Source organism: Amblyomma maculatum, unplaced genomic scaffold (assembly GCF_055883805.1).
Source record: "Amblyomma maculatum isolate TAMU_Amacu unplaced genomic scaffold, ASM5588380v1 scaffold_35, whole genome shotgun sequence".
NCBI lineage: Eukaryota > Metazoa > Arthropoda > Arachnida > Ixodida > Ixodidae > Amblyomma > Amblyomma maculatum.
In genome coordinates this window covers 592,302-617,774 of record NW_028146760.1, presented here as the reverse complement: position 1 = coordinate 617,774, position 25,473 = coordinate 592,302, and the positions used below count along the sequence as shown (strand labels likewise).

Here is a 25,473-nt window from a genome sequence, read left to right as displayed (position 1 = left end):
AAGGTATACAACAGTTGCATCTTGCCTGTACTCACCTATGGGGCTGAAACATGGAGGCTAACCAAGAGAGCTCTACTTAAGTTGAGGACAACCTGAGGGCTATGGAACGAAAAATGGTATGGGTAACATTAAGAGATAGAAAGCGTGCAGAGTGGGTCAGAGAAAAAACTCAAGTTACCGACATTGTAGTGGAAATTAAGAAGAAGAAATGGACATGGGCAGGACATGTAGTGCGAAGAGAGGATAACCGATGGTCGCTGAGGGTAACAAACTGGATTCCAAGGCAAGGAAAGCGTAGCAGGGGGCGGCAGAAAGTTAGGGGGGCGGATAAGATTAAGAAGTTCGCAGGGGTCAAGTAGATGCAGCTAGCACAGAACCGGGTTAAGTGGACAAATATGGGAGAGGCCTTCGCCCTGCAGTGGGTATAATCAGGCTGATGATGATGATGATGATGATGATGCACTCACATGCATTTATGATGGGCAGGCAGTTGAAAGCTTCCACGAAGATGTAGAATCGGCAATGCGAAGAGTAAACACGCAGTATACTGTACTAATGGGCGACTTCAATACCAAGGTAGGAAAAACGCAGGCAGGAGACCGGGCAGTAGATGGCTATGACATTGATTCTAGGAATAACAGGGGGGAGTTACTAGTTGAGCTTGCAGAGCGCAATAACTTACGAATCATGAATACCCTCACCAAACGGAAGAACTAGAAATGGACATGGAAAAGTTCTAACGGGGAGAATAAAAATGAAATTGGCTTCGTAATGCGTTCAAACCACCGCCAATATACAACATGTAGAGGTAATCGGGAAAGTGCGATGCAGTGACCACAGAATGGTGAGGTCCCGAATTAGCCTAAATCTGAAGAAGGAACGCAACAGATTAGTAAGAAAGAAACTCATCAACGAATTAGCGGTGAGGGGGAGGGCAGAAGAGTTCAGGAACTCGCTACAGAATGGATATTCAGCTCTAACCTAGGATGGCGACATCACCCTAGAAGCAATGAACAATAATTTCAGAGATATCATTACTGCATGTGCAGTAGCAGTAGGCGGTAGGATAGTTAGAGAGGATAACGGTAAGCAGTCTAAGGAGACGAAAGATTTCTTTAAGAAACGCCAGAGTATAAAAACTTCCAATCCAACAGACCAGATCGAATTGGCCGAGATATCAAAACTAATCAATAAGCGCAAAGTGGCCGGTATAAGGAAGTATAACATGGAGAAAATTGAACATGCTCTAAAGAACGGGGGAAGCCTTAAAGCGGTAAAGAAGAAATTGGGCGTAGGCAAAAACCAGATGTATGCGATAAGGGACAAGGCGGGCAACGTATCACGAATATGGACAAGATTGTCAAAATAGCCGAGGAGTTCTATACAGCTCTCTGCAGTAGCCAAAGTAGTCGGGACCGTAACAAGGTTGGTGGAAGGAAAAAACAGTCAGACGGTTCACCATTGACGAAGGACGAGGTCAAGAAAGCATTAGAAACTACGAAAAGGGGCAAATCAGCTGGAGACGATCAGATAACTACACATTTGCTGAAGGACGGGGAGGGGGGGGGGGGAGTGCTAGGAAAACTGGTGACCCTGTACTCAGTGCTGGTGTCATCAACAGTGCTGGAACCATCTAAGAATGCAAACATTATCCTCATTCATAAGAAAGGGGAATATAAGGACCTTACAAATTACAGACCAATCAGCTTAGTGTCTGTTACATATAAGGTTTTTACTATGGTAAGCGCTAATTGAATCAGGACAACCTTAGACTGCAATCAAGCAGGTTTTCGGAAAAGGTACTCTACTATTGATCATATCCATACCATCAATCAGGTGATAGAAAAATGCTGGGAATATAACTAGCCCCTATACATAGCATTCGTTGATTACGAAAAAGCATTTGACTCAGTTGAAACCTCGGCGGCAATGTAGGCATTGCGAAATCATGGGGTAGACGAGCCGTACTTGAAAGGGCTCGAAGAGATATATAGTGGCTGCACAGCAACCACAGTTCTGCATAAACAAAGTAACAAAATTCCGAAAAATAATTGTGTTAGGCAAGGAGACACAATCACCCTAGTAATATTCAATGCTTGATTAGGGGAAGTATTCAGAGACTTGGAATGGGAGCAGTTAGGGATAAGGGTAGATAGAGAATACCTCAGTAATCTGCGATTTGCTGATGGCATTGCCTTGCTAAGCAACTGGGGAATGAACTGCGAATAATGATTAATGACCTAGACCGCAAAAGTAGAAAGGTAGGCTTGAAAATCAATATGCAGAAGGCTGAGGTAATGTTCAACAGCCTCGGGAGGCAACAGCAGTTTATATTAGGTAGCTAAGTACTGGAAGTCGTAGGCGAATATGTCTACTTAGGACAGGTAGTACCCGCAGATCCGCACCATGAAAAGGAAATAACAAGAAGAATAAGATTGGGATGAAGTGCATTTGGCAAGTACTCTCAGAATATGACTAGCAGCTTACCGGTATCGCTCGAGGAAACTATACAACAGTTGCATCTTACCTGTACTCACCTATGGGGCTGAAACGTGGAGGCTAACCAAGATAGTTCTACTTAAGTAGAGAACAACCCCGAGGGCTATGGAACGAAAATTGGTAAGGGTAACGCTAAGAGATCGGAAGCGTGCAGAATGGGTCAGAGAAATAACTCAAGTTACCGACATTCTAGTGGAAATTAAGAAAAATGGACATGGGCAGGACGTGTAGTGCGAAGAGAGGATAACCAATGGTCGCTTAGGGTAACAAACTGGATTCCAAGGGAAGGAAAGCGTAGCAGGGGGCGGCATAAAGTTAGGTGGGCAGATAAGGTTAAGAAGTTCGCAAGGGTCAAGTGGATGCAGCTAGAATACAACCGGGTTATTATAGAAATATGGGAGAGGCCTTCACCCTGCAGTAGGTATAATCAGGCTGATGATGATGATATTAGTAATGGTAATTTATGCGACGCTTCTAGAGAAATTGTATCATTCTTATATTACCAAGCATAGTCTCAAGTATGGGTTCTTACAGTAGATAACATAAATAGCAGACAGGCAAACCTTTATATAGCCGATTGCCTTGCACGCAGGTTAACACGTTTGCAGATCCTCAAGGTAATATTTCGAAATTGAATGTGTATAACAACGTACAGGACATGATATTGGTTTAGCGATCGGGAAGTAACTGTCGAGGAACTAATATAATGCTCTGTACCTCTTCTACGTCAGAAACTAAGAAAGCCAATTTGTGTGTTCGCAATACATCTCGATTATCATGTCGCCGATTTTTCCTGCCAAAGAAAACACCATTATCATAGTGTTATGCTTTACAGAGTAATGAAGTTTCAACGTGGAATTTGTTTTGCGTGTTTATTTTCATTTCACTATAATAAAACAACTGTTCTTCCACTGGTCTTCAGTCCTGCATGGTGCAGAAACTACAAACATACCCCGGTTTATATACTAATCTTCTATTTAAATTGCAACAATAGCTGACACTGTTTTCTTGTAAAGTTGTTGAGAGTAGCGTCAATGGTAGGTAATCAGCGTTCGCCGTTAGCAGGTGCGCTCATAACGGCAGCAATGAGGCCAAGTACGTCTTCCCGAATTTGTGTAAACGCAGCTGCCATATTTATTTTCCAAGTTACACCTGTGAAGAAATGCGATAAAAATTAAGAATTCACATATTTCATTCTGTTTCAAGGATACTCGAACTTCCTTTTACTTAAATGACAGCATATTGAAATTTTTTTCCTTCTTGCAAAGATCTGCAGGTTCATATCCAAGCTTATATGTCATCGTCGTTTCACATTAGGAGCTAAATACGAAATCCTAACCGCATATTACGCTATCTACGCCTTAACATATCTAAGACCCCCCCCTCGTAGATTACAGCTTTGCAAGAAACTCATAACGTTGAATTTGGAATATGCTGCGCCGGTTGAGGATTATTATCACCGAAAAAACACTAACTGTTGAATAATAATTCTGGTGGTTTCATTTTATCACACTCCGGCTGGACAGCTAGCATGAAAGTCGGACTCGGCATTCTATTCCTATGCTTGCGCAAAAAACCGCTCCGTTTCAGTACATTTCGCAAAATTTGCATCACCATACACTCCGCAATAGGCTCATCTCTTACCATTTGGCCATATTTACACTCGCCGATCATAATCAGAAAGTGGGTAACAAATCATAATTTTAGCAGCCATTTGTCTTCTGTACCACACACGAGTGGCACCACCTTAACGATAGCGACTTTTTGCTCTGCTTTAGGTAACAATGTACAGCCAGGTTTTCTGAAGCTTTGTATATTTTCTGCAATTATGTTTCCTTTTTATATTTATATCCCATTCCGGTCTCTTTCTTGTCCACCGCCCGCTCTACAATGCGATTGGCCCGGATGGCTAAAATATATTACATGAAATGAATAAACATGTCGCCTGAGTAGCCTGTAATTCTAATGAAATCAATATTCTGGCCACTGACAAACGCGTTTACCATTAATAGTCGCCCACATGTCTCACAAAACCTCGCGGTGTGTTTAGCTGGCAATTCCTGTAGCGCGCGTTGGTAATTAAAGACCGCACTATGTAGGCTTTACACTGCCGCCGCCAACACCCATCAGTCTTTTTTCTCCTGTTTCTCCCAATATGTCTTTTTCGCTTATTCCTCTTTTTTCTTTTCTTTAAGCGTGGGGAGTACGTGCTCATGGATATAAGCTACTATCTACTACGATATGATTCCTCCGATGTCCCTATTCAGTAAACCTAAATCACTGCCGGCACCTTGGATAGACTGGTAGACACTGTGTCAGCCTTGCTTCGGTATTTGCGTGTGTCTGTATTGTGCGTGCGCTCTCTGTGCGTAAGTATGTACGCAGATTCTGCTTGTATTTATTCCGCCTTTACGTTTGGCAACATAATAAATTGAGAAAAAAAACATATACTTTCAGTTTTAAAAAAGCCAAGGCTCTTGCTAAACGTCGACGCCTAATAACACTGTCATCAGGATGAAGGGTTTCGTTATTTGCATATAACTGTATAGGCGCATCAGAAACAGTAGCTGTTCGCTGAATGGTAAATGAAGAAATAAATTAGCTCGATAATAACGATCTCATCCCAATCATAGAGTCAAAATAGAACAAAATTATTGTTTTAAAATATGACGACTTATTTATGTACCACGTTAGGCACGAGCATCACACACACACACACACACACACACACACACACACACACACACACACACACACACACACACACACACACACACACACACACACACACACACACACACACACACACACACACACACACACACACACACACACACACACACACACACACACACACACACACACACGCACGCACGCACGCACGCACGCACGCACACACACACACACAGATGACGCATGTTGAAAATGAAAACAAAACTTTATTTAGCAACTTGCACACATGTGATTGGTTTTTGCTAGAGTAGTCTGATACAGAATGGCCAAAACATGTTTACATGCACGTGCGGTCCCAGAGATTACTTGTGGTTGGCGGATCGCTTTAGAAAAGCTATAAAAAGTTATGCCACGTTTATGCAACATATCACCAGGTAACAGAGCGGTTTGGCAATGGGAAACGAAAAATGAATTGATTGTAATCAAATCATATATACAAATTTTCACTTCTTCCATATTATGAAGAACAGCCATAAAATAAATTAAAAATGAGCCACGAAGTGATGCTGTTAGACAAGCAAGTCAGTTTTCCGATTCGTACATGAGGTATTACTCACGAATCTCATATTCATGATGGGACTTAAAACTCAATTTCACCAGTTTTAGCAGGAATTCTTCAAAATGATGCTTAGATATTTTAACGTATTTATATCCGGGAAGGTTGGCGAGGGCGTTGCAATGAAATTAGTGGTTGTTAAATCCGTATCCGAACGGTTTTTCTGTTAGGCCGGGTTACTGTTTTTCGCAAATTGAGCACACTAACATATAGAAGACGTTATTACTATTGCAAATAGAAAGGCCTTGTATTTTGATAGTGACATATGAAGCACTTCTTGTGGCCATAGGATGTCATTCAGGACGTCTTCATCTGCGCACAAAGTATACAGCACAATTTATTGCATGGATGGCGTCCAATTTGTAAAGCAGGGATAATTTTCGGCGAAGGTAAAAATTGTTGATGTTTATGTCATGGCAGTGAAGAACACTGGGCGCTGTATACAAAATGCTTTTTAGCTGCTCCCTTTGCGCGAGAATGTTTTATCGCTTCTCACAGAATATTATCTGCGTTGTTTGGTACCAATGACGAGTGCATTAATACCAGATTGTTCACTGATTTACTACGTATTTTTCTTCGCGGTAGAGCCATTGTCAGTTGTGATGGCGGCGCGCTTTATTATGTCATCAAAACGTTTTGCTGGGTATTTTTCCTTAACCAAGGTACGGCAGAGGATAGCACAGTCACGAAGAAACTCAATGATGTCAGAGCAAATCCGTCCAAAGCGAAAAGCTTGCCCATAGGTGATAATTGTCTTCCTATACATAAGATGCCGCTCTTGAAATGTAAATAATAATAGCTTTCACTGGGTTTTCAAAAAAGCGTTGCGCTTTATTTCTTTTCGCCTATTGACACTGTCACACTGTCACAGAAGTGATAGTGCTTGACAAGTAATTATGAGGAAATCTAATGGTCGGGTGTACCATGTTAAAATCGGATAGGCTTGAAAGGTGCTTCGGCGCAACCTGTAGCCTAATGGGGTAAATATCATCACTAAACTTGTTACAAAAGCTGGTTTAATAATTGCCTAGCAAACAATTTATCTTTAAGAATACACATAAATATGGTCTCCTAATTAGGACCAATTCGTGTACTCAATGAAATGCCATTTACCTAGACGTAGTGCTAGCTATTGATTAAAGTTGTTAGCTGTACGATTAACGTCAACAAAATAGATAGCACAGGACTTTCAGTATCTGCAAATAGGTCTTGCCTTCTTTAAACCTGCACAACTGCCGGAATTCCGTAAAAGAGGGGAATTTTCGAATATAACAGAGCTGCATCTAATGTTACGAGCACTCATTTTTGGGATGTCCATGTCAGTCAGATCGGCGAATAAATGTTCAGTATTCTTAATGAAGGACTGAGCCAACTAAAATTGATTCTGACAAGGCCATGGGAAGAACCTAATCCTAAAGTTTCTAAATAAGAACCTCAGCTAGACTTGTAATTCGCAAGCCAAACAGGTCTTGAAACATTTGCATTCCCTACGTGCTTTCTCCAGCATTGTTTCCCGTGCAGCGCCACCTTGCCGAATGTGCATTGCTTCCTGGATATTGTTCAAAGACAGTATCCTTGACAATGGTTCTTGATGTAGTTACGAATGATATAGCATCCTGCTCTAGACACCCGGTTTTTTAAAAGTACAGAAAGCTGTTAGGATATACTGCAGCCATACGGCCACTATCACACCTGAGTGAACACAAGTCTGAGTCTTCCCACAATAACAAAGCAACGCTAGAAGAAGCATATTCTTTCCGTGACCGCAACCAACAAACATTTACTCTTCAATGATGCCCTGCGAGATATCTTCAGGCTCTCTAAATATAAATAATACATCGACGACGAGTTCGAGTGCGACCCCTGACACTCATGTTCAGTGCTGATGGCCTCCATCCATGTTGTAATGGCGTTGTTTTCATTACCAGGTAGATCAAACATCGTTGCCCTGAAGGAGCTCCGACTATATATATATTGTCACGTAGTTCTCAAGGTAAGGCACAAAATTGTCATGCAGTTCTCAAGGAAAGTCACACAGTCATCGGAGAGGAACGGTCCAAATCTGTGGATCCGGGCAAGCACAGTGAAGCACAGTCAGCGAACGCGGCCGCAGAACGCTAGCACGAGTCCGAAGGCATCGTCTTATTTTAGAGAGCCGTGCGCCACCTAGCAACCCTAGGTGGCATTATTCCCCCTCAGAAAAAAAACACATCGCAGTGGTGCTACCGGCATGTAAGGGACACTGGGTTTCAATAAAATAATAAAGGGAGAAATACGGTCCACTCAAAACGGAGGCCGGCGAAGTTTTTACTGCGTATACTACGGCTTAAGCCACACGTGCACAATATCAGAGCTTGGCTTCCGAGGACGTTGTGATTGCATAGTAAAGACTATATTAGTAAATATAGTATAGTATAGTATAATATAATATTAGTGGTAAAAGACTTTATTGAGGCGCAACACTTAGGCGCCTAATACATCGATGGCCTGCTGGACAAGCAGGCGCTGCTCCTATTAACTCTCAGCACCAAGCCAGTCCACCCAGGTCCATATAGTATGATAGGAGGTGGGAAAGAATCCCCATTGCAATGCAACCGGACATGAAAATAGGCGGTGTGAAGAGTTGGCATAAGGGGAACGGCAGTTGGGCATGATGGATCCCGACGGAACTTCTAGAGATATAGCCGGGCATTCGTTATGAGTGCATTCAAATGTATTTGCCGAAGTATATGAGCCTCCCGAACGGAAAGATTAGGATGATTGTCGGGGTAGATCTAACGGTCTTAGCGAGCAGCATTGTAGTATTCGCGGATGGTGGCGCGAAGAGACAGTCTCGACCCGCCCTCCCAGGATCTTGGCAAGGGAAAGAACGGTGCCAAGTTACGAGTTTCACAGACGAGCTGGTTCGCCAGCTCATTGCCGTCAATCGCCGAGTGTCCAGGGATCCATCGGAGGAAAACGGGGCAGGGCTACAGCACAAGTGCAGGCTCGATCTGAAAGTCTAACACATCAGCTGTCCACGGAACATCCACATACATTGAGAGCATGTCCGGTATGGTCTTGTTTAATCGTTCAGTTAGTCCGTTGCTTTGTGGATGGTACGCTGTGGTCTTGCGGTGGCAGTGCACCTCAGCTGAAATATCTGGTCGAGTAACGGAGCTGTAAACAACGTCCCTGTGTCAGTAATGACGTAAGAAGGGGCGCCGTGTCACAAGATGAGGTCCTGCATGAACAACTGAGCTACTTCTGAAGCTGTGCCACGGGGAATTGCTCTGGTCTCGACTTAGTGAGTGAAATAGTCAGTATCGACTATGATAAACTTGTTGCGGGCCAGTGACAGAGGAAAAGGATCGAGGTGGTTCATTCCTATTTTGTCGAACGGAGCACGGGGTATCTGAACGGGCTGGAGAAACTCTGCTGGCTTACACGGTGGCGTCTTCCGGCACTGGCATTCACGGCAGCTTTTGACGTAGTGTTTGATATAAGTAGATAGCCCGGAGCAGTAGTACATGTTTCGTACCCTTGCAATCGCCCGGGAAAAACCCAAGTGTCTAGAAGTGGGCTCATTTTGGCATGCTAGGAGAATGTCGACGCGAAGATCGTCTGGTATCTGTCCTGGCCCCTTGAGGTTTTCTTATAAAGGATACCCTGGCGCAAACAGAAATAGCCAAGATGTTGAGAGAAGTGTTGAGGTAGAAGTAAGGCGCGACCTTCAAGTTAATCAATCGGAGGTTGGATGTTCGTGTCAGCCCGCTGCCGAGCCATTATGTCGAATGTGTGCAGGGTACCGAGAAAGCCGCTGTCGTCATCAAGGCCTGGACCTGCATTGTGGAGTGGTGCGCGCGACAGCATGTCGGCGTCTTCGTGTTGACGGCCCGACTTGTACACGACGGTAATGTCGTATTTTTGTAATCGCAAACTCCAATGGGCCAGACGTCCACACGGGCCTCGTAAATTAGCGAGCCAGCAAAGGCAGTGATCATCCATTAAAACTTTGAACTGGCGGCCGTAGAGGTAAGGGCGAAACTTCATGGTGGCCCACACGACAGCAAGATATTCTTTTTCGGTCGTCACAAGAGAGAGTGCGGCTAGCATAGGCTGTAACTGTCTCAATGACCTGTTGGTGTTGCATAAGGACAGCGCCAAGACCGCTATTGCTGGCGTCGGTGTGGATCTCAGTATTAGCCTATTCGTCATAGTGCGCAAGAACGACATAAATCTGAAGGCGCTGATGGAGCAATGAGAAAGTCGCCTCTTGTTCTCGAGCCCAACCAAAGGGGTGTCATTTCTCGTGAGGCGCGTCAATGGTTACGCAAAGTGGGAAACGCCAGAAATAAACCGTCGATAATAAGCACACAGACCCAGAAAACGCTGGACAGCTTTCTCGTCAGTAGCTGTAGGGAAACTGGCGCCGGCTGCGGTCTTGTCGTGGTCGGGACGCACGCCGTCAGCGCCTACAACGTGACCCAGAAACATCAGCTCTTTATAACCGAAATAGCATTTCTAGGGCTTCAGAGTAAGGTCAGCCGAATGGAGCGCTCTGAGAACAGTCCGCAGGCGCGGGAAATGTTGTTCAAACGTCTCGGAAAAAACATCATTCAGGTACACAAGACAGCATTGCCATTTGAGGCCAGTGAGGGCAGTGTTTATCATCCGTTTGAACATTGCCGACGCTGAGCACAAGCCGAAAAGGAGCACTTTGAATTCATATCGGCCGTCGCGCGTAACGAAGGTGGTTTTTTCGCAATCCCGTTCGTCCACTTCAATTAATGAAAGTGCTTAGCGTTTCGAAGTCGGTCCAGGGAGTCATCAATTCTTGGAAACGGGTAGACATCCTTTTTGGTGACATTGTTCACCTTGCGATAATCGACGCGGAATTGAAGTATGCCGTCCTTCTTCTCGACTGGAACGGTAGGAGAAGACCACCGGCTTTGGAAAAGCTGCACAACACCATCTTCAAGCATCCCCTGCACTTGCGAATAGATAACTTCCCGTTCCTTGCTAAAAACGCGTTAAGGCTGCTGGCGGATTGGGCGAACGTCGTCATGAGTGTTGCGTTACGGGCATATGACGAACTTTAGATGAAGACCCAAAGCACTGTTTAAACTCTAGTAGCAGTTGCTCTAGATCCCGGCGCTTGCCTTCGGACTGATTGGAGTAGATGTCTATACCCGCGAGAGGTTGGTTGTCAGGGACGCTCGGTGGATGGTCCTCAGTGGCAGCTGCCGCGGATGCAAAACAGAGTGCAACATTGAATACAGCGTCAGAGGAAGCGATGGCAGTTCCAGGGAAAAGATGCCACTGTTCCGGAGAAATATTGATGACGGAGATTGCAGACTGGTTAATGCAAATCGTAAGCAAGCTGCGAACGACGCAAATGCCTTGAGAGAGAATGAGCGACTGGTTTGGTTCGGCGACTGCATCGCAGTCGGGATATTCGGCACAAGCAACGTTAACCAAAACACTGTTTCGTGGCGGAACCCAGGTAGCACAAAGTGAGCAATGATGGGGGGCATCTGGTGGGTCCGATGTATGCAATGCAGGACAGCCCTGGTAGGCTCAATGTGGGTGCTGCAAGAGGGGCCGACGTAGGCCTGAAGGGGGATGTCGACAAAGACCCGATGGGCCCGTATAGGGACCGATGCAGGCGGCCTTTGGCGAGGTGCCCATATTTTTACCGCATTGCGAAAAGGGCACAACCCGCCAACTGCCCACGATGGTCCTACTTTGGGCAGATTCGGGCGACCACTATGAACATTTATTTTTTTATTTTGGTTAGCCCCTCAGATAATGGCATACGACCGATGCGGGCTCTATAACTCAAGCCGCACTTGGGCTTGCCAACATTATTCTCGTTTATGCACATAATTAGGTAATTATTTTATGCATGTCTGCCCTTTTTAAACAGTCACAATATTATATTTTACAATAATTCTTAAATGTAATCTAGACTAAATTACTTCGTGTACATCTTGTTCAGGCCATAGAGATGTGTGTTCTGAACAGTAATTTTGTGCCAAGTGTTGCAGGCTATCCACAGCAACCACATAAGGAACAACAGTTAGCAATGAGTAAGTTTCAGTATTTTTAGTGCAATTTGCATGAGCGCGAGAGCTAATTTCAGTTCAGTTCAGTGGTTCAGTCGTATCCGACTCTTCGTGACCCTATGGACCATGTCACGCCACGCTTTCCGGTCTCTCACCATCTTCCTAACATCACATAACTTCATCTGCAGTGCCTCGAGGATGTCATCTAACCATCGCGTTCGCTGCCTACCCCTTCTTCGACGACCCTCAACCATTCCCGACATCAAATCTTTCTCCAGCGACTCCTCTCTCCTCATCAGATGACCAAAAGTAGCTGAGCTTTAACTTTAGAATTTGACCCTCCAATGAGCAGTAAAGGTTTATGGTCGACAATATCGACTGATTTGATCTTCTGGCAGTCCAGGGAACTGTCAAGAGTCTTGGCCAGCACCACAATTCAAACGCGTCAGTTCTTCGGCGGTCAGCCTTTTTCACAGTCCAACTCTCGCATCCATACATCACAACTGGAAAGACCATAGCACGAGTTATACGGATATTGGTTGGCAGACTAATGTCTCTGCTCTTTACTAGGCGGTGAAGGCTAACCATTGCTCTGTTTCCCAGAAGCAAACGTCTCCTAATTTCATGGCTGCAGTCTCCTTCCGAGGTAATCTTGGAGCCCAAGACGAGAAAATCTGTCGCAGCTTCCACTTCTTGTCCATTGATGCTCCGGGACTTGATAGGGCAAGACACCATGATCTTTGTCTTTTTTATGTTCAGTTTAAGCCCGAACGTTTCACTCTCTTCTTGTACGCGCATCAGAAGTCTCTTGGGTTCCACTTCACTTTCTGCCATTAAAGTGGTATCATCCGCATATCTAAGGTTGTTGATACGTTTTCCAGGAATCTTCACTCCAGCTGAAGACTCGTCCAGACCGGCCTTCCTCATGTTGCACTCTGCATATAGGTTGGATAGGCAGGGCGAGTGTATGCAGCCTTGCCTCACTCCTTTCTCAATCGGAAACCAATCAGTAAGACCATGCCCAGTTCTGACTGTGGCCTCTTGTCCTTCATACAGGTTCGTGAGGAGACAGATGAGGTGAATTTGAACTCCCATCTCTTGGAGAGCTTGCCCCAATCTGCTGTTATCTACGCAGTCAAACGCTTTCGCATATTCAATAAAGCAGAAGTAGATAGGTTTCTAGAACTCTGTTGCTTTTTCCATGATCCAGCGAAGGTTGGCAATTTGGTCTCTAGTTCCTCTGCCCTTGCGAAACCCAGCTTGCACGTTCGGGAGCTCCCGATCCACATACTGTTGCAGCCTACCTTGGAGGATTTTCAACATCACCTTGCTGGCGAAATAAGCGCGATCGTGCGGTAGTTGAAACAATCTTTGGCACTGCCTTTCTTTGAATGGGGATGTAAACTGACCTCCTCCAACCCTGTGGCACTGCAGGGTTGTCCAAATCTTCTGACATAATGTATGCAGAATGTTAACAGCGTCATGGTTGAGGTTTTTCAGCAACTCAGCTGGAATGCCATCAATTCCGCTAGCTTTGTGCTTAGCAAGGCTGGCTAAGGCCCATTCAAATTCACTCTTCAGGATGCCCGTCTCAAGATCAGTAATCACAACAGTCTTATGTTGGGTTTGCACATTCGGGTCCTTCTTGTACAGTAAAGACACGTAATATTTCTAACCGACCAAACATGGCAGCAACTGTTATACAAGTAACCTATAATGGTTATATAGGGCAGTATCTAATACAAGTAAAGGTTGGAAAGAATCATCACACAATTGCACTCACGCCTTCTAGCCCCATTGCGGCCGATGTGGGACCTACAGCGGTTTTGTGTGGGCAGCTCCAATTGGGCTAGGTATTGTTTGTGAACCTAAAGCCCACTTGCTGTTGTACGTGCCTTCCGATTCCCCAAAAGGGACCGATTTTGGTATCATGCAGGCCTGCCCGCCTTCCAGCCCCATTACGGCCCATGTGGGATATAAAGCAGTTTTGTGCGGGCCGCCCCAATTTAGCTGGGTGTTGTTTTTGAACCTAGAACCCAGCTAGAACCCGCGCAGTTGCACGTGCCTTCAAATTTTCCACAAGGGACCAATTTTGGTACCATGCGGGCACGCCCACCTTCCAGCCCTATTACAGCCAAGGTGGGACCCAAAGCGGTTTAGCTAAGGCTGCCTCATTTGGGCTTTACGACGGCTTGCCCAAATCAAGCTCTTATTCATATTTCACCTGTCCTCAAGTAACCTGCAAGGGGCCGATTGCGGCAGCATGTGGGCATGTCTATTTTTTTGTCTCCACTACGGCCAATGTAGGTCCCACAATGATTTTATGGGGGCGGCCTCGTATCGGATCTATGAGGTCTTTCCCATTAAAAGCCCACATTTATGTTGGATTGCCGTTAATTATCCGACAAAGCACCCTTGTGGTCTGGATGCAGGAATGTGCTCTGCATTAGCCCGAGCAACGCCGCTGTGGGACCCATGCAGAAGGAACAGGGGCAAGCCCAAATGGGGCTTGCCCACATTTGCCCCATCGGGGACCGATGCAGGTTTTATGATGGTTGCCCCAGCCCCACTTGCCTGCATCGGACCTACTGGGGCCCCACATTCTGTGCTGCCTGGGCAGCATGACACATTTTGAGAAAATGTGAAGAGCGGCACTGCGGTGATTGCAGTTATTGAGTTCGGCAGCTGGTTCTGTTGAATGTGTAACGATTTCGTTCAGGAGGTCAATAACTGAACCAAATTCCCACAAAAGTTGATGCCGATGATGAGATCCCGAGAGCAGTCGCACAGCACCATGAAACCAACGACTGGCTTATCTCAACACGAGCAGTGCACATAACCTTGGGCGTAACGAGATGACCACCGGTAGCTCTGAGGTGCACCCGACGCCTAGGGGTAATAACTTGTTTCAGAAAAGTCGCTAACCGTGCAATTAAAGTAGAGTAATCTTCGCCTGTGCCCACTAACGCACTGGCTATCCAACCGTCGATTACCACAGGAATGTTCAAAGAATCACGGGTATCTAATTTGGGTCGGGCGTCGTCGTTTTTCGGTCGGATCGTAGCTGCGGTAACGGGAGGTCTTCAGCACAGTGCCTCAAAAATGACCTCGCCCCCGAAGGTCGTTGGTTTCAGTTTTCCCGGCGAGGGCTAGGGATTCAACTTTGTGCCGCTGTCGGGAGGTCGTTAGGAGTCGGGGAAGAGCGCCTCTATGACGGTGAGCGTTACTGTATCTGGGGACGAAAAGCAGTACGTTGTTGGTCCGCAAGAAAGTTGTCGATATCTGAGGGCGCTGACCGACACGGGGCCTCGGAGAGTCCACGCAGAAGCCCTGCAGGCTGAAGCGTCGGTAAAAATTATCGCGAAAAAGATAACCCGGCACCCCGCAGTGACAGCAGAGTGGCCGCAGCTAAGGTGCGAGCTATGTCAGCCTTCCGAAAAGGCTTTCGTTGATCATCATCATACTGCACCGGCGGCACTGATAGCAGCGAGGCTAGAGGCGCGGCTTGAAAGGGTGGCGGCGAAACGGGAGCGGGTGACGGTGAAGCGGGAGCTCGACGCCGTGTAATGTCGGCGTACGTGGGACGTTGCCCATTAGGGAAAAACTACAGAAAATTTTCTGATGTTACGACAGAATTTCTGTGCGGATTTTGACGGGAAACCTGTTGTGACAACCGAACATTCTGTAGTAACATCAGAAATTTCTATAGCTACAACAGAAAAGCGCTACAGAACTACAAACAACAGAAATATACTACAGAAAAACTACAGAACTGCAGAAAAGTACTAGAGTACAGAAACAAAAACTGATGGTTACGACAGAACTACAGGATATTTTGTCGTATTTCTGACACAATTCTGTAGTTTTTTTTTTTGACTGCATGGTAAGCATCGGACAGATGATTATTGGTTGGTTAGTGGGGTTTAACGTCCCAAATCGACTCAGGCTATGAGAGACGCCGTAGTGGTGGACTCCGGAAATTTCGACCCCCTGGGGTTCTTTCACGTGCACTGACAACGCACAGCGCACGGGCGCCTTGCTTTTCGCCTCCACCGAAAAGCAGCCGCCAAGGCCGGGAATCGATCCCGCGTCCTTGGGAACAGTAGTCGAGTGCCATAACTACTACGCCACCCCGGCGGGGCACATCAGACAGATATGGCGTGTCGGCGTGCCGATCGCAGAAGCAGGGCCCTGGAATGCCTGTTGCACCTCCTCGCAGGCAAGAACTCAAATACAGAGGAACGCAGGCTGCCATGAGGTGCATGCTTTCTGCAGCTCTTCATGCACAATCGCACGGATCAGGTCACGCAGCTCATCGGGATGGCGTCCAACAGCAGTAGATGAGGATGTGAGAGCAGCAGCATGCGCGGGCTGGTCGTAGGTGGCGGAATACTGTTGAAGAACCTTTTCCATTTTTGTGGCCTCGGTGAGGAACGCCGCCACTGTCGTTGGTGGGTTGCGCGCAAGGCCCACAAAAAGCTGCTCCTTAACTGCACGGATCAAGTGACGGAGGTTAGTTCTGAAGAGGTGCGTCATGTTCTCGATGTACACTCTACGCTTTAGTTTGGAAGCTGGGCGTGGAATTGGATGGCACGTACTTTGCTCATTCGCGGCAATCAACGCTGGTGTAAACCTACCACTCGACGCAGGCCGTAGCAGGCGACGGCGGATCTCTCGCTATGATGTTAAAACGTCCTCGCGGTTTTCAAACCAGGTGCGCGCTCCATCCTCGCGGCTGAAATATATATTTCACAGTTCAGCGACGTCGTCCCACTGGTTGAAGGCAGCCACACGTTCGAAGTAAACGAACCAGTCCAACACATTATCGGAAAGGTCCCCGTGAAATGATTCGGGAACCCTCGGCGTCAGCGTCTGGGTATAGTGTCGGCGACAGCGTCTAAGTATAGTGGGCTGCCGTAGCACCGGTTGCTTGCCAAGGAACAACAGCGGGTGCTGTCATGGCGGTCTCTGATGATGCAAGCTCCGAAGGGAGTCCTTTGAGGCTCTGGCTGAAGCGGTGTACCGGGGTGTCAATCGGTGCAGTGCTCGACGAACGGCTGCCTGGAGGGGTTTCTGGCATGGGCTAGTTGTCACCCAGCCCCTCCACCAAACTATCACGTAGTTCGCAAGTACAGTCACACAGTCATCTGAGAGGAACGGTCCAAATCTCTGGATCCAGACAAGCACAGTCAAGCGCAGTCAGGGAACGGGGCCGCGGAACGGTAGCACGAGTACGACGTCATCGTCTTTTTTGGAGAGCCATGCGCCACCTGGCAACGCTAGGGGGCATATATATATATATATATATATATATATATATATATATATATATATATATATATATATGTGTGTATGCATGTATGTATGTATGTATATATATGTGCATATTGAAATGTTAACTTAATAGTTTGGTCCAACGTCTAGCGCTGTCAGTAGTTCGGGCACAGCAGGATCGAATTGCCAGCTGCAGGGCACCGTTTCAACGCGAGAGATGAGCGCCGGAGACAAGTAATGATGATGGCGATGCCGCAGCGTTGTCTGTTCTCTGTGTTCTTTACATTATATCTAGATATCAGGCATACCGAGCATGTGGAAGGCGAAGCTTTTGGTTGTACTTGCGAAGACGACGTTTCTTGTGAAGTTATGCGGTTAAGGGCTGCCTATCGCGTCTGAAATAGTGTAACCCCTCACGGGCCATTTCCGTTGATAACATCATTATTGTAGGTGCAATAGTCAATCCTATACAAAAAGCTCTAGTTCCGCAATGGCCGCCCCGTCGGTACCGCCATGATATCTTCAGATGCTTCCCTCTGCGCGGCCACTGCCCCAATTTTGGTGCGTAGCACTACTAGATACAATCATGGATTTCGCCGATGTTTGTCCGAAGCCGCTAACTCTCTCTCTACGGAAACTTGAAGTGGTGAAAGAGAAGTTGGCGACGCGCGCGTAGCGCGGCCTAGCGTTGAGGCGGAGCTGCCGCATAGCTGCAGCAGTAGCTAGAACCGGTGTCGTAGCCGCTCTGTCCCTTCGTCTGTCCATCCGTTTCTCCTTGAACTTGAAGAGGAGGAAGGGAAAGTGGTTATGCTCTCCTCACGCGACTTAACACTTGTTTCTCCGTGACCTTGAAGAGGAGGAAGGGAAAGAGGCGACGCCCTCATCACGAGACCTAATACTGAGGGCGGAGCGGCCGCATAGATGCACCCAATGATAGGGTAGACAGTGAGAGAGGGGCCTGTCAGTTGCAGACGTGGTGGCGGTCGCTGTGCAGCGTTTCACAATCATGTGGTACTCCGGAGTGAGCAGTTGTGTGTTGGTCGCGTGCCCTCAACTTCGGAATCTCTCCCTGTGCATCATTCACTCCTTCGCTTGCACGGACAGAAGACGTGGAGACGCGGTGCTCCCTGCCCCTCGGCTCCGAGCCGGTTGCCACGTCGTGAAGCAGCTTGTGCTTAGCTCCGCGCCTTAACTAGCACCCGCCTTCAAGCCCGATTCCCTCTCTCTTTCCCTCCTCATATCATCCCACCCCACATCTTTGGGCCGCAAATCAGTTCATTGTAAAAGGTACATTGTGCCTGTTTTCGTTCATTTCTGATGTTGGTGTGTGTTTTTGTGGCTGTAGGAAGAAGGACAAGAAAATGCACCGGTCTGATACTGGCTTTGTAAGTACGTGAGCCACGGCCGTTGCCTCGTGCGGACAGAATAGAAAATAGGGAAGAAATAAAAAAGAAGAGGGAGGAAAATAAGCGCGTCGTAACAACAGCCGTCGTCTACCACCGAAGCAGCGGCTGGTGCAATGACGGCCTACAGCAGATAAAATTCAGTGGCTGGCTAGCCCCCGCCACAAGCGGCGTTGACCTACCGTCCAAGCCCTGTAGGGCCAGGAATTGCCCCCATCTGAAGATGGTGTAAGGAAAGCTGAGGAAGCGGCTGCGCGTGCGTTTGCTTCGAGTCGCAATGGATGAAGCCGGGCTGTAAGGCACTGCGGCACAGGTTCACCATGTTTACGTGTTGAAGCGGAACGGCTAAGCACTGCTACGCGCCTACTTCGCGTTTGATCACCTATGCAAAATTGCCCATACTTTTTTTTGACATGGCTCAACCCAAGGGCCCATGCACCTTCTGCAGGACCGACTATTTTGATATGGATGACTGACTGGCCCTCTACAAACGACTTAGCAAGCGCAACTGCTGAATGGGCGCTCTACTCGCATATATAATTTTATTCTGCACCACGGGCGCGTCTGGTTTCAGACCCAAGATGACGAGCTGTCGTCTTCGGACATAAGCAAGCAAAATCTCCACAACCACTTGGGCAAACCTATTGGCCGCTAACTGTCAACCAAAAAATGGCCTGGCGTCCCGCGCCCCAACCTTCGTCCAAATCCTATATCTATTACATACAAGACGTCCTTTCTCTCTGCGGGAATGTCGACCCGGCCTTCAATGGGGCTGACAAAATGGGCCACATACTAAAGGGCATTGCCAATGATGCTTTCAAACTCCTCTTAGGTAAATACTGCTCTACTATGGACTCTGTTCTATAGATGTACCAGTGCTTTGAATAGGCGAGATAAAAGCGCATATGGCACCATTTTGACCACCTGCCGAATGCCTGCTAGCTCGTTCTGTGATGAGCTGCTACACTCTGCCAGCCTTCTAACAGCACACGTTGCTCCTACACGTTTTAGTTTCGGCCTACATCTGCTGAAGAAGTCCACCAAGTCATTAAATCACTAAATACAACCGGTGCAGGATTAGATGCTATTCATCCCTCTGAAGACATGTGCGGAATTCTGGCAATTTTAATAAACAAGATATTTAGAACAGGTGTTTTTCAGACTGTCTTAAGATTGGTAAAATAATTCCCATTTTTAAGAAAGGTGATCAACTTGTATCAACAATTACCGTCCCATCTGCATCCTTCCTTTCTTCAGCAAAGTCATCGAGAAGCTTTTTTACTCACGGCTATTGAATTACCAAAGTACATTTAATCTTCTAGCTCCTCAACAATTTGGTTCCCGACCAGGCTATTCTACCGAATTAGCGCGCTTAAATTTTATTGAAAGTGTGAAGCGAGCCATTGACAACGGTTTAATTGTTGGAGCCATTTTTATTGATCTAACAAAAACTTTCGACTTAATTAACCATCACATTCTTTATCATAAACTAGAATCATTTGGAATCTCCGGCCCACCATTCGAGTTTATCCGCCGTTATTTAAGCAATCGATCTCACGTAGTTCTTGTAAATAATACTTTTTCTACCATGCAGACTGTAAACAAAGGTGTTCCGCAAGGATTGATACTTGGCCCTCTGCTCTTTTTATTGTTAATGATCTGCCCGTTGCACTAAATCATAAAAATTGCATGTTATATGCGGAGAATACCACCATTTATGCTTCTCACAGATCCACCGACACATTTCAACATATGCCTAACACAGACCTTAATAACATTACCACGTGGTGCAAAAATAACCAGTTGCAAATAAATCCCCGAAAAAGAACTTTTGTGCTATTTCATTCTCCTTTCGCTTTCATAAATGTTCTTCCTAGAATAATGATTGATAACCATGCGCTGCCTGTCTCAGAAACTACAAAGATTCTGGGCGTAATTCTCGACAAGCACTTAAAGTTCCATCAACATGTTCAATCGCTCATGCATAAAGTTTCGTTCACAATTCACATCATAATAAAAACCCGTAAATATTTTCAACCTCACATAATACGTTTGTTATATTATGCCTATATCCATACTGTTTGTCTTGCTGGGGAAATACATAATGCACGCATACTGACAGACTTCAACGCCTCCAGAATCAAGCCAACAGACTCATGTCATTCAGCTCATTCCAATCACACTATCTGCTACTGTACCACAGTTTGAACATACTTCTACTTAAACACTTGTTCAGCTTAAATTGCTCATGGTTATGTATATACTAATAAATCATCATGCTCATATTAATGGCATTACCAACCAGCTTGTAAATACTAATCCTACAAGGTTTAAACAGTGCAATAATCTTCTATTGCCAAAAGTCAGGACTAATTACGGAAAATTCACTACCTTGTTTGCCGGCATATCCTACTGGACTTCTTTACCTCCAGAAATTAAAGCGTCGCATAGTGTTCCCTCATTCCATTTCCGCATGAAACAATATTTATTCAACATGTTACATAGTTAATTTTCTTCAACCGTTATTGTTCACTTTTGAATGTGCTGTTTTGTCTGTTCTATGCACTAATGTTGATGATCTGTTAGTGTTGAGCATGTCTTATCGTAATTTGCTTTTCACTTGTGTTTAGTATGTTACTTTTGATGAATTCATATTTTATTGCATTGTATTCTTTTCGCCCCTCCTGCTAGGGCCCAGTTAGGGCCTGCAGTATTTGGTAAATAAAACTAAAAAATAAATCTGTATATTCTGTATCTGTATCTTTATTCTCATTGGTGTATATTCTAAACGTTGTTTAGTGGGTTGTACTTTTATACTTATTCCTTGTGACACTGCTTCCCATTTTTTTACATTTCTACCCCACATGCTTTGTTCTGGGAGGTCCACCCGACAGTCTTGTACTATGGGACCTTCTTCTGTACAAATCTTGCTGCATCCATTTTTTTGTATGTATGTATGAAATAAACTTGAAACTTGAAACTTCTACTATGTCAACCCCAGTGTAGCCTGCACTGCACCGTTCCGCCTTAAAGCAAACCGCCCCGTGCTGACCTTGATCGCCTGTTCGTGTTTCCAGCTTGTCACCTTTACGTTTTCCTCTTATTTGCTTCAGTTCGTCACCGTCCTATGTCGGCGGCTTCTCGGAAAACTAGCCGATGCAGCTCCCAGAGTTGACGCTCCCAAGCTGAAAAACCTGCATCGACCCATTCTTGGAAGTTTAATCTCATCGAAGTCCTTGTGGATGGTGTTCCTGTTCGTGCTCTTACAGACACCAGCGCTCAAATATTCATTCTCAGCTCCACATTTCATCATCGCCTCAAGAAAATCCTGACACCAGCAGTTTTTTCCACCGTTCCCATTACTAATGGCAGCCCTGCTGCCTTGTATGGATCATGTACCGCTCGAGTAACGATTGCTGGCCATCACTTACCAGTGTAATCACCGTACTCCAACAATGTTCTCTTGACCTTATCCTGCGTCTTGAATTCTTCGCCGCTCTCTCAGCCCTTATCGACTGCTCACCTGGCCTTCTTGGACCTTTCCATCTGCCCTCAAACCCTAGCCACCTCTCCTCGCCTTCCCTTCGCAAAATTTTCAGCTTCCCCTCTGAAACTGTTGTCTACATTCCTCTGTTCCCTTTCCCGCCCGTACCTAACAGAGACTATCGGGCGTGCCCTATTGAGTCTGGAATAGTATTACCCCCTACTGTGTAAAATCCACACGTAAGATAGCCACGTAACAATATGGTTGGTTTGTGGGGTGTAGGCCAGTCACAATACCATTAAAGATATGGCGCCGGAAGATAAGCCCCCCAGGTTGGAAGGCGTCCCACATGTTACTGGGGATGAACAAAGGGCGATTCCTAGTAGCTCCAGGACGAATGAAGCGGCTGGGCTAAAGCCAAAAGGACGCTCAGCTGTGGATGTGTCGGGAAGCGACCGGAAAGTCCGATGTTGCAAGGAGATATATCACATAGCAACATGGAATGTGAGATCTATAATGCAAGGTAAACTGGATATCATCAAGCGAGAAATGGACAGATTGAACATTGATATCTTGGGTATCAGCGAGCTCAAGTGGAGCGGAATGGGAGAATTTAACTCCGGGGACCATTATGTATTTTATTGTGGGCACGAATCCAAGAGAAGGAATGGGGTCGCTCTCATAGTAAACAGAAGAATGGGCAAAGCAGTGCTAGGGTACAACCCCAAAAACGACCGAATGATTTCACTTCGGATCCAAGGTTACCCTTTCAACATAACAGTTATCCAAGTCTATGCACCTACCACTACTGCTGAAGAAGCTGACGTTGAGAGACTTTATGCGGACCTACATTGCCTTTTAGAGCGCAACCCATCATCAGACGTCATTTTTCTCATAGGAGACTGGAATGCTAAGGTCGGGAGTGAACAAATATCCGGAATTATAGGCAAGTTCGGTCTTGGCGAGCCAAATGAAGCTGGGAAGAGGCTAGTAGAGTTTTGTCAAGAAAACAACCTGACCATTGCGAATACTCATTTTCAACAGCACAAGAGGCGCCTGTACACATGGACTTCACCGGACGGTCTGTACAGGAATTAGATCGATTATATGCCGGCAGAGATGGAGAAGCGCTATACAAGCAGTAAAAGCAAGGTGTGGGGCCGATTGTGGCACCGATCACCAGCTTCTTGTTGCCAAAATTAAGCTTCGATTGAGGAAAACGCAGAAAACCAGAAGGCCTTTCAGGTTTGATCTGGATCAAATTCCATTAGAATATGATGTGGAAGTGAGGAATCGATTTCAAGAATTAGATCTAGAAGACAGAGCCCGAAGAGATGTGGACTGATGTTCGTATTAAATACAAGAAGTTGCTACTAAGGTAGTTCCAAAGCAAAAGAAATGCAACAAAGCAAACTGGTTATCTGAAGAGGCTTTGCAAATAGCTGAGGAAAGGAGGATGGCAAAAGTTATGGGGGAAAGAGAAAGATACAAGGTTCTCAATGCGGATTTTCAGAAAATAGCAAGGAGAGATAAGAATGCCTTCCTGAACATACAGTGCCAAGCAGTTGAGGATAACAGCCAATTAAGGAACACAAGAGGTCTGTATAAGACAATCAACGATATCAAAGGAAGCTTCTGTGCTAAGCTGGGGGTGATAAAGGACAAACGAGGCAAGGACCTCACTGAAGCGTCAGAGATAAAGAAGAGGTGGCAAGAATACACAGAAGAACTGTAGAAGAAGCACCCGAGTGCGCAAACCCAACACAACACGGTTGTAATTACTGATCTCGAGCCGGGCATCCTGAAGAGTGAAGTTGAATGGGCCTTCGCCAGCCTTGCTAAGAACAAAGCTAGCGGAATTGATGGCATTCCAGCTGAGTTGCTGCAAAACCTCAATCATGATGCTGTTAACATTCTGCATACATTATGTCAGAAGATTTGGACAACCCTGCAGTGGCCACAGGATTGGAGGAGGTCAGTTTACATCCCCATTCCAAAGAAAGGAAGTGACAAAGATTGTTCCAACTACCGCACGATCGCGCTTATTTCGCATGCTAGCAAGGTGATGATGAAAATCCTCCAAGGTAGGCTGCAGCAGTATGTGGATCGGAAGCTTCCGGACGTGCAAGCTGGGTTTCGGAAGGGCAGAGGAACTAGGGACCAAATTGTCAACCTTCGCTGGATCAAGGAAAAAGCAAGAGAGTTCCAGAAACCTATCTACTTCTGCTTTATTGATTATGCGAAAGCGTTTGACTGCGTAGATCACAGCAGATCGTGGCAAGCTCTCCAAGATATGCGAGTTCCAATTCACCTCATCTGTCTCCTCAGGAACCTACATGAAGGACAAAAGGTCACACTCAGAACTTGGCATGGTCTTACTGATTGGTTTACGATTGAGAAAGGAGTGAGGCAAGGCTGCATACTGTCGCCATGCCTATTTAAAATATATGCAGAGCGCATCATGAGGAAGGCCGGTCTAGACGAGTCTTCAGCTGGAGTGAAGATTGCTGCAAAACGTATCAACAACCTTAGATATGCGGATGATACCACTTTAATGGCAGAAAGTGAAGTGGAAATCAAGAGACTTCTGATGCGCATTCAAGAAGAGAGTGAGAAGTTTGGGCTTAAACTGAACATTAAAAAGACAAAGATCATGGCGTCTTGCCCTATCAAGTCCTGGAGCATCAATGGACAAGAAGTGGAAGCTGTGACGGATTTTCTCTTCTTGGGATCCAAGATTACCTCGGAAGGAGACTGCAGCCATGAAATTAGGAGACGCCTGCTTCTGGCAAAGAGAGCAATGGTTAGCCTTGACCACCTAGTAAAGAGCAGAGACATTAGTCTGCCAACCTAGATCCGTATAACTCGTGCTATGGTATTTCCAGTTGTGATGTATGGATGCGAGAGTTGGACTGTGAAAAAGGCTGACCGCCGAAGAATTGACGCGTTTGAATTGTGGTGCTGGCGAAGACTCTTCAGAGTTGCTTGGACTGGGGGAAGATCAAATCAGTCGATACTGTTCACCATGAACCCTGAATGCTCATTGGAGGGTCAAATTCTAAAGTTAAAGCTCAGCTACTTTGGTCATCTGATGAGAAGAGAGAAGTCGCTGGAGAAAGATATTATGTTGGGAAAGGTTGAGGGTTACCGGAGAAGGGGTAGGCAGCAAACGCGATGGTTAGATGGCATCCTCGAGGCACTGTAGATGAAGTTATGTGATGTTGGGAAGATAGTGAGAGACCGGAAAGCGTGGCGTGTCATGGTCCATAGGGTCACGAAGAGTCGGACACGACTGATTGTCTGAACTGAACTGAACTGTGGGGTGTAACGTCCCTAAGTGACTTGGGCTATGAGAGACGCCGTAGTGGAGGCTTCCGGAAATTTCGACCCCCCGGGGTTTTTTAACGTGCACTGATATATATGTATATATATATATATATGCAAATAAATTAAGGGGAAATGAGGGTGCTCGTTATA

The 25,473-nt window shown here is 46.1% G+C and overlaps 1 protein-coding gene across 1 annotated transcript in view; it reads right to left on the bottom strand.

Moving 5' to 3' along the window:
* Window positions 1-3,357: 3,357 nt before the first annotated feature.
* LOC146170846 (uncharacterized) overlaps window positions 3,358-25,473 on the bottom strand; it is a 48,973-nt gene continuing 26,857 nt past the window's right edge. The window contains exon 4 of the mRNA XM_084586738.1: window positions 3,358-3,651. Within this exon, the coding sequence (XP_084442864.1) occupies window positions 3,558-3,651 (94 nt within the window). The 3' untranslated portion in view covers window positions 3,358-3,557. The remainder of the gene's footprint in view (window positions 3,652-25,473) is intronic.